Raw genomic sequence first — 10,473 nt, 5'->3', positions numbered from 1 at the left:
TCCATCTTTTGGTCCCTCCCTAGTCCTGCCCAAAACATGCCCCCTTGCTTCGTGGACTCACTGCAGTTTTAGGGCTCCTTTTACGAAGCTGCCTTGGCTTCAGCGCATGCGACTTTTCATCACGCGCTAACCGAAAAACTACCGCCTGCTCAAGAGGAGGTGGTAGCGGCTAGCACGGCCGGCAGTTTAGCGTGCTATACCGCTACTGCGGCTTCATAAAAGGAGCCCTTAGACATTCATAAGGCTGTATAAGATTGGGATCTGACATTCATGCAATATGGATGTCTGTTTTTAGATGTCCAAACCACCACTAAAATAACCACTAAATCCTTGGAAAAAGAAGGCAAAGTTTCTATTGGAATTTGCTAAATTTCTTCCACATATTTTTTTAACAGGTTATGTTTGAGAAAACAGAGCAGTCCTAAGATTTGAAAATGCATTGTATTCTCCGTAGTCTGATGTTTCCAATATCTCAGTTCCCTTATAAAGTCACTGCTGCAGTTCAGCTGTCTGGCCAGTGTATTCCATCCTTTTGCCACATCGGCCTAAATAGATCCACTAATATTTTGCCTCAGACAGCAACAGCAATTAGAGTGTTTCAACCTGGAGCTTGGTTTGTTTGGTTCCACCAACCAAAAAGATATGGCTCTTCTCCCTGCATGCTGGGATCCTCTGTGCCTATTCCATGCCTTTGTGAATGTTGTCAGTGTTTTGATCCTATTGCTGCTTCCTGTGGAAGAGTAAGTACTATCTCCATCATTCTTTCTGTGAAAAAGTATTTTCTGCTGTTGCTTTTAAGTTCTCCTTGTACCTTCTACACTTTTCCTGCCTTTGGCAAAGGGTTCATACATTTCCAATATATAAATATCTCCATTGCATACAAACTTCAAGGCGCTTCTCATACTTTTAGCACAAACTCTCGTTTTGTTCACTCCTCTAAACCGCTTCCAGCCTTATTTTTGTTATGGCCGTCGTAAATAAATATACTGTAGTGTGTAATCGCAGAGGTGATATTAATTTTACTTTGATATATATATATATTCCTCCATCCGTCCTATCCTTTTTGCATCAATCCCTGCACGCTAGGTGCTGCTGTGCTGCTCGTCATCATCGCTTCCTGCAAGCTGGCAGTTCACAGGAGCCAACTTTTCCAATGCAACGGCCACGATCAAAGAGGCTGCTCAAGCCACCCATTACGCGGTAACAGAACGATTTCCTCCCAATCAGTGCGGCTGCGCGCAAGCAAGGCGTTCGCGGCCGCGAGCTTTCCCAGTTTCCAGGTCAGCTCCTCCCCCCCCTCCCTCATGCATATTCATTCAGGCCGGGATCGCCGCACGAGACAGCTGGCGTAGAGGCGGAGCCCGTCTCTGATTGGCAGCTCGCGCCGTCTCCTCCCCTCCCTGGACCGAATCCCGGCAGCGGGGCGTGTCCTCTGGTTTCGCTCCTCCCCGTCCCCGTCTCGCCGCCTTCGGAGACGCCGCTGCTTGCCTTCTGCTCCGGGCACGGAGGTAAGTGAGGGAGGGTCTCCGGGTAGACGGACCACCGCGCCTAGAGCGGCCGTTCGCCTCCGGTCCGAGGTGGCGGTGGCAGGTGAGGCCCCCGGGGTGGGCGTGTGAGGCGAGGCCGACGAGGCCTTTTAGTCGTGTAGCTGCTCTTTTCTTTTCTGCCCGTCCTTATTGGGGGGGGGGGGGGGGGGGAATAAAAAGAACTTATTAACCGTCTTTCTGTGACGTCATTTTTAGGTTCAAACAATTTTTATTGATGTAAACACCAGCGCACCCCAAAGGTGCCCAGTACAAATAATAATGCATCATATACAATAAGAGAGTTATATCCCCCTTCCTTCTCTACATAGGGCAGGTGAAACTGGTTTTCGTTTCTGACCTTATTTTATGCTTCAGGACCATAAAGTAGACCACAAAAGAAGTGTCCTCCTCCAAATTATCTTCATTCTTATTAAATAGGGGGGGGGGGGGGGGGAGAGAGCCTCGGAGTTAGAGCTAATGAACCCAAACGGGCCACAGAAGTGAAAACTCACTCAGCTCGCAATGCACTCAAAGGCAACCCCCCCCCCCTTGTTAGATTCCCTTTTTTTCCCTTTTTATTGCTTAACTCTCTTCAAACCCTATATTATTACTCCTTATGTTGAAAAAGTAACATCAAACAAAGAGACGAGCAGCTCAGTCTCTAGTCATAGAGGAAAAATGTCAGGTAGCTTTCCTATTTGCTTTTCCTGATTCCCTAATTCGTCTTTAGATACACTTTTTAAAATCTTATTTATAAGTTATTTTATGCTTCCTTCCTCAGCCTAGTGGGGTTAGTGTAGTGGCCTAAGAACCTGGGCAACTGGTTTTGATTCCCACTAGGGCTCTTTGTGACTGTCATTTAACCCTCCATCGCCCCTGGCACAGAGACTAAGCCGTGTTAGGGCTTTAACGCGCAGAGTAGCGCGCGCTACACCTTAGTGCCAGCATAGAAGCGTAGCATGTGGTAATTTCCTGCGTGCGCTAAAAACGCACACCTTACTAAAAGGAGCCCTGAATATACTATGTAAACCGCTTTGATTGTAACCACACACAGGTGGTATAATACGTCCCATTCCCTCTCCCTCTATTCCGAATCCAAACTGTAGAGAAGATGCTTAATAAAAGTGGGTTCTAGGGATTCACTTGGTGTGCAGCTCTCTAGTTCAGTGCTCTGGCTCCTAATGAATCATGTTTGAATCATTGGGCTTGAAGATCATTTACGGTGAAAGAATAGTTGTGAAAGCAATTTAATACGCCAGGGAAAAGGAGTTTCCCCACAGAATCTAATGGGACAAACACTTAGGTTCATAGGAGCCAGTATTGAGAAAGCTGCATTTGTGTCCAGGGAGGGGTAATTTTGGGGAATGTTGATGCCTATGCTGAGGATATCTGAAGGAGGGTGTCAGGTCAAAAGCGCGCCGGGACAAAGGCGCGAGCAGACAATTGAGCGCAGCGCGGAGGTGCGCGCCGAAGAAAATTACAGTTTTTAGGGCTCTGACGGGGGGGGGTGTGGGGGGGAACCCCCCACTTTACTTGATACAGATCGCGCTGCGTTGTGGGGGGTTTGGGGGTTGTAACCCCCCACATTTTACTGAAAACTTCACTTTTTCCCTGTTTTTAGGGGAAAAGTTAAGTTTACAGTAAAATGTGGGGGTTACAACCCCCCAAACCCCCCACAACGCCGGCGCGATTTGTATTAAGTAAACTGGGGGTGCTCCCCAACAAAACCCCCCGTTGGAGCCCCTAAAAGCAGTAATTTTCTTCGGCGCGCGCCTCCATCTTGCGCTCAGTTGTCGGCGCGCGCCTTTGTCTTCCGCGTTGTTGTCTACGAACCCTGAAGGAGAGGAAAGGAGTGCAGTTTGCTATTAGTGTGTGCATGACTGCATAATCCATATGGTCTTTATCTGCTATCAGTTTCTTTCTTCATCTAGTAATGCTTGTACAGTTCTTTATTCAGTTTTCTATACCGTTTTCTCAACGAAGCTCAGAACGGTTTAAGCATTTTCCCTGTCTGTCCCGGTGGGCTCACAATCTATCTAATGTACCTGAGGCAATGGGGGGATTAAGTGACTTTTCCAGGGTCACAAGGAGCAGTGTGGGTTTGAACCCGCAGCCTCAGGGTGCTGTGGTGGTTTTTCTTAGAGCTTGTATACTGCTTTGAGTTAATGCAAGACTTTGAATCTATTGTTTTAGGTCCCTACCTGAGTTTTGGTTGGCGTGACAGCATTGAAAGGACTGGTGTCGTCTTTCTACAAAGCTTTCATCTTTTCACCCCTACCGTTTGGAGATCGGTAGAGAAGATGTTGCGTTTCTTTCGGCGAACGTTGGGGCGCCATTCGATGCGCAGGCATGCGGAGAAGGAGCGCCTGCGGGAGGCACAGCGAGCCGCCACACACATCCCTGCTGCTGGGGATGCGAGATCGATAATCACTTGTAGAATTTCCTTACTGGATGGGACAGATGTGAGCGTAGACCTACCGGTAAGTGAATGAAGTGAGCACTGTCGACACCGCGCAAGCATTGGGCCACTATATTGTGTTTGAGTTCCCCCCTCTTCCCCCCCCCCAAAAAAAAAAAAAAGTTCTTTGCTGTGTGGATATTTTTTACTGAGATTTTGTTCAGCTCTCACATTTGTTAGGAGATGGGCCAATTTTGATATCATCAAAGGTTGTGACACATAATTATGTACAAATGGCATATTAGCTAGTTGCTCTTTGCTGAGTGGTCTCCTTTGAGTTTATTATGAAAATCAAAAGTTTTGGGTTCTGTGTCTTTCTAAATAGGTTGGTTTTACTTTTGTGACTATAGCTGTCTTGAATCCTTGAACCCAAGAACCTACGAAATGAGTTTGTGAGAAGGAGTAAATAAAAAAAAAAAAAAAAAGGTGAATTGGAGTATCATATCGAAATGGTGAAAATTCAGCTGCATTACTGCCCGCTGCTAGGCTAGAAGTCAACCAAATTTTGGTTTTTTACATATGATACTAAAACCAATCTGACATCCAGATTTGGGTTTTGGCCAAAATTGCTCATACATTTTTAGCTGAAGCTCTTCCCCACCTGATCACTCTACAACTGCACCCCCCGGACCAGCTGACCCAACCTCTCTATCGTCCCACCATCTGAAGGCCCCTCCTGGGCCTATCTTTAAATGGCCTGATGCCTTCTGGATAAAAGCAGTCTCCAGTTGCTCTTGCTTGTGCAGATTTCTTAGCCAAAATAGTTGTGGGGAGCTCCAGGTAGCCATCTTGGGAGTGGTATGAGCGACTGGAGATTGCTCCTACTTGTGTTGATTCCAATCCCAAGATGACTGCCAGGATCTTATATAGAAACAGTCTCAGCAGCCATTTTAGCAGAGGAACCTTTGGGGGCAAGAGTGACTAGGGATCGCTTTTGCCCAGAAGCCACTAGACCACTAGGCTATTTAAAGGTAGGTCCGTGGAGGGCCTTTGGATGGTGTGAGGCTGGCCCTCTTCTAGGGGGAGGAGGGAGGTGGTGATGGCGGTGGTTGGCCCAGGAGAACCTTTTAAGACAGTGTTTTTTGTTTCAGTTCTGGTTGAAACCTAGCGGTAAAGATCAACCACAGCTTTGGTTTCGGCTGGAACCAAAACCACCGGTTTCGGTTGGCTTCTGTTCTGGGCAGGGAACAGCTGTGAGGGACATGCTCCCTCTGATCCAGATGTGTGGGTTGTAAGTATGGTGGACTTTTTATCAGAGGGAGCTGGTGGGTCAAAAGTTAGGTGATACAAAAAGCAGGATTGTGATTTCACCCTCTTCCGGTACCTTTATTACTTTTTAGCATCTCTGTTCTCCCTATTTGTACTGTTTTATAATTCACATTTCCTGTTGAGAGCTGTTTTGAAGTCTTGATTTTATTCTTTTTCCTGGTGGATCACTGCCTTAGAACTGCTGCTATGCAGAGTCTGTCCCTGCTCAGAAAAGCTTACAGTCTAACTTGGACAGGCATGACACATAGGGTTGGAGGTGAGAGGATTTAGGAGTTGAAAGTACTTTCAAAGAGATGAGCTTTTAATTGGGCCTTGAACACTGCCAGAGACGGAGCCCGCTGTAGGGACTCGGGCAGATTGTTCCAAGCATATGGTGCAGAGTAGGCAATTCTGGTCCTTTAAAGCCCCAAGCAGATCAAGTTTTCAGGATATCCATGATGAATATGCAAGAGAGAAATTTGCATGCACTGCCTCCTTGGAACGTACGCAGGTAGGGCTAGTCTCAGGGTGCTGGTCTTTGACCAAAGGGCCACTGCGTGAGCGGACTGCAGGGCACGATGGACCACTGGTCTGACCCAGCAGCAGCAATTCTTATGTTCTTATGCAATCCATCTCCTGCATATTCATTGTGGATATCCTGAAAACCTGACCTGCCAGGGGCTCTCAAGGACTGTATTTGCCTACCTTTGGCCTAGGCCAGGGATGTCAAAGTCCCTCCTCAAGGGCTGCAATCCAGTTGGGTTTTAAGGATTTCCCCAATGAATATGCATGAGATCTATTAGCTTACAATGAAAGCAGTGCATGCAAATAGATCTCATGCATATTCATTGGGGGAATCCTGAAAACCCGACTGGATTGCAGCCTTCGAGGAGGGACTTTGACACCCCTGGCCTAGGATAAGAGGGCAAGAAGGTACCGCAGCCCCCCTTCTCAATGGGCATCTTTTAAAAATTCCATTTATTGGCTCACAACACAATAAAATCCGAAGGCTCTTCAAAAATGTTTCTGCACTTTTCATATTTTTGCGGGAAATGGTTTAGGCAGGAGAAGTGTTGGGAGGGCGTCTTGTAGAATGTCATGGGGAAAAATGTATCGCAAAATAGGGTGATTATGTAGAAAAATGATGTAATTTGCTTATGAGATATTTAATAAATAGTGTTTAAAAAATAAAAGTGTGGAAACTTTTTGAAGATCCCTCATACAATTATTGCATGACAACAGATGCATCATCAAAGTCACAGTCCATTTATTACATAACAACTCGGTATCTGTTTTGCCATTAATCAAATAATTTGTTATTTTGCCAACCTCTCCCCCTCCCAAGTGTTTCCAGCCAACTTGCCTGGGTATCTGAGTGGTGGCTCTTACAACAACCGAGAGTTGAGGCCACTGGCTTAGAGCTATTCAAGATTTCTTGGATGAGAAATCTTTACATGACTTAATTCATGCTTTTGTACTATCTAAATTGGATTATGACAATTTATTAAATGCAGGAATAACAACAGGGCAATTAAAGCGCTTACAAACTACAAAATGCTGATATTCGGTTGTTAGGCCATTTACATATTCAGGATCATGTGACTCCTTCGTATTTGAATTTCCATTGGTTATCAATGGAATTTAGGATGAAATGTAAGATTTTGGCACATAGAGCATTATTTGAGTTAAAACCGCTCTATCTTTTTAACTTAGGGGTCTTTTTATTAAGGTGCGCAATCCAATTTAGCACACGCTAAATGCTAAGGCGCCCAGAGAATATAACGGGTGCCTTAATAAAAGGACCCCTGCGCCTAGGTGATTATTTAAGATCATTGAACGATAACAGAGTAATGGTACCCCATATTCTAAAGGCTCATCTTGCCTCAGCCAGAAATTGAAATACACAAAAAACTCCAAAAAGAAGCTGCCCAAAAAACTTGAAAGACTCTACACAAAAGGCAGTAACAGTCAATAGGCTCCCAGAGAGAACTCCGGGGATAACCACTCGTGAGGAGAATGGTACATTAAATAAAAATAATAAAGATTTTTGTGAAACGGGGTATCCTCAGTGTGGGGGGCCAGAGGGGATCTTCAACTGTGGTGACTTTCTGGATTCCCTTTCCATCGTGCCTGTTGTTACTTTTAAAGAGGAAGCGACCTTTGTCCTTCAAGCTAGGTTCAAACTCGCGTTTATTTTTGGAGTTGGCTGGGGGGTTCTCAGAGTGTTCTCCGTGTGATTCCACTCGAGTGATAATTAAATGATTTATCGCTTATTGTTCACTTTTTACCTTCACTGTATGATTTATGCACACGTGAGGTATCCGATGATGGTGTGCTGGTAGGAGTTTGTTGCCCCAACCTTGTTGTTTTCTGTGCTGGAGGTCTTTCCTCCGTTCGCAGATCCCCCCCACTGAGGATACCCCGTTTCACAAAAATCTTTATTATTTTTTATTTAATGTACCTTTGAGTATTTATTCTCCTCACGAGTGGTTATCCCTGGAGTTCTCTCTGGGAACTTATTGACTGTTACTGCCTTTTGTGTAGCGTCAACCAGAAATTGTACATTTTTTAAAATTTAGTTCCAATTTTATGGAATATTTTGCCTGTAGAATTCCTCCCTTAATCCCACTATCTTATAACTCCTCGAGTCCTGACTCTACCAGACCCGCCTAAAGGTATAAGCTATCCTTCCCCTCTCTGCACGGTATTCGCTATGCAGGCAAACTGGGAAAATCCCTTCTCTTCAGAATCACAGGTCTTTGGAACGACCTTACTACCCTGCTGCGGAACCTGGGCTCCCTCCAATTATTCCGCAAGCAACTGAAAACCTGGCTTTTCACTAAAATGTAATTCTATCCCCCCTTACTCTTCTCTTCTATATATAAGTTCATGTAAACCTTTTTTTTCCTTCTTTTCCTATATTTTAAGTTCTTGTAAACCGTGCCGAGCTCCACAACATCCATGGAGATGATGCGGTATATAAACTTAAGGTTTAGTTTAGTTTAGAATTGAGAAAGGAAGAATCTTTCCAAAATTTTAAAATACATTTAAAGGCGCATTTTTTTCAGCTGGGTTTTTTTTTTTGTGTGTGTTTTTTTTTTAAATGACGGGACTTCAATCTGCCTTTATATATTTTTATATTTATTTTCATTAATTTTTATTGTTATATAATATGTATTAGAAATGTTCCTTTTTTCCATTTAAATGGAGTTCTTTTCATAATTTTGATTGAATTATATTGTAAACCGCTTTGATCATTTTTTGGCTGTATATGTGGTATATAAAGATTTTTATAAACATAAATACACTAATTGCAACTTTGCCTGCACCTAAACTCCATGACCGGGACACACACACTGTATACGTGTTTGTTTGTGTGTGTGGGGGGAGAGGATTTAACTTCTTATTTTTTTTTATAAGCAGTATTTTACACATGTATACCGTTATCTATTTGAAAATGATTTTGTAAGATTTGCCCTGTAGTGATCAAAGCTCCCGTGATGGTAAAAATTCACCTATCGCTACTTTTGCAGAGCAGTGGGAAGAAAAGGTTTTGGCCTAGTTCTCTTGAGAGCCGAAGCCAGGTTGGTGGGCATAAGTAAGCTTGCAGTCAAGGTCTGTTTGTGCTGACCTTGTAGGCACAGCTAGCAATGCTTAACTCTGTGAAACATGATAGATTGCGGGCCATCTTGTCTGGTTATCCTCTGAAAAACCTTCAGCTCTGAAGTTCACCCTTGAAGGAGACGCGCTGGGATCTGTAACGTTGCACCTTCACCTCTGTTTTATATCGCTGCCCTCACTTATGCCCCCCCTAATGAGCTTTCTGTTTCTCATTTGGTGCCTAGGAGCTCCCAGGTCGTGCTGTGAGCATCGTTGATTTAAAAAAAGTAAAATTAGTTGCAATTGAAGATTTTTTTTTTTGGGGGGGGGGTGTTCTTTTGTAAAGACAGCTGGAAGAGCTCTCTTGGAGATTCCTGGTGGGTTTTTCTCTTTGCTAATGTTAATGGACAGCAGTAAATGAGCCCTGCCAGAAGATGGGATCTGTCTTATTCTCGGGTACACGGAAGGACCCAAGCGTCATACTTGGCTTCTAAATTTTCAAGAACATAAGTGAAAATAAGGTGAATTCCGAGTCTTGTGGCTATTGTGGCTGATGAGGTGAGTTTTTTGTGTGGATGTGAGAACCCTGTCCTGCTTCACATTTATAATGTTGGAATGACTAAGTTGCACCGACACTTTGGGAAAGGGAGTGTGAGACTCTTTTCCAAGACTGGGGAGTGATTTTAGGGAGACAAAGTTGGCAGTTTTTTGTTTTTTTTTAGGAATGTGGCTTTTTTGTTGTCACTCCTTATAACTTTGACATAGTAGGGCTCTACCAAATTTATGTGTGGTTTTTTTTTTTGGGGGGGGTGGAAATTCAACTTTTGAATTATTCAGGCTTGGTGAGTGATTTTAAGTGTGGAGATCACAAGAAGGGTCAAATTTGACACCTTTCAGAAAAATGGATAGTGCATTGATCCAAAGCTATCATGATTGCAACATTTTGTACCTTCCACCCATCCCCCAGTCTGGTTTGTTTCTAAATCAGGCTAAGTTGAGCACAAAAAGTTGTTCAAAGTTCTTAAATTGCAAGAGGACCTTGTGAGACTGGAAGACGGCGTCAAAATGGCAGATGACAATTGATGTGAGCAAGTGCAAAGTGATGCAAGTGGGAAAGAGGAATCCGAACTATAGCTATGTGATGCTGGGTCCATGTTAGGAGTCACTGCCCAGGAAATGGATCTAGATATCATTCTTGATATGCTGAAACCCTCAGCTCAGTGTGCGATGGCGCTTAAGAGAGCAAATAATTCCTAACTTTCTATCAAGAAAGGAATGGAAAACAAAGATAAAAATGTTTTATAATGCCCTTGTATCGCTCTATGGTACGGCCACAACTTGAATACTGTCTGCAGTTCTGGTCACTGTATCTCAAAAAAGATATAGAGAAATTAGGAAAGATAATCGAGAAGGGCAATGAAAATGATAAAAGATGGGGCGACTTCCCTGTGAGGAAAGGCTAAGCGGCTAGGGCTCTTCAGCTTGGAGAAGAGAGAGCTCCTTGGTCTGGAACGAATGATGCTCATAAACCAAGGTATCACTGTATGAATATTTCCCAAATCAGAAATGAAAAGGACCCACAGACTTCCAGCAAACCCCAAAGTGCTCCAAGCTGTTAAGAAACTGGACTCTGATAATTCC

The 10,473-nt window shown here is 44.0% G+C and overlaps 1 protein-coding gene across 1 annotated transcript in view; it reads left to right on the top strand.

Moving 5' to 3' along the window:
• Positions 1–1,355: 1,355 nt before the first annotated feature.
• The window catches only part of LOC117360717 (band 4.1-like protein 5), a 166,879-nt gene continuing 157,761 nt past the window's right edge, over positions 1,356–10,473 (top strand). Inside the window, exons 1-2 of the mRNA XM_033944960.1 lie at positions 1,356–1,508; positions 3,720–4,006. Coding sequence (XP_033800851.1) covers positions 3,827–4,006 — 180 coding nt within the window. The 5' untranslated portion in view covers positions 1,356–1,508; positions 3,720–3,826. The remainder of the gene's footprint in view (positions 1,509–3,719; positions 4,007–10,473) is intronic.

Source organism: Geotrypetes seraphini, chromosome 5 (genome assembly GCF_902459505.1).
Source record: "Geotrypetes seraphini chromosome 5, aGeoSer1.1, whole genome shotgun sequence".
Lineage (NCBI taxonomy): Eukaryota > Metazoa > Chordata > Amphibia > Gymnophiona > Dermophiidae > Geotrypetes > Geotrypetes seraphini.
Note: the sequence above shows the minus strand (reverse complement) of the source record. Positions and strands in the feature narration are given on the sequence as shown.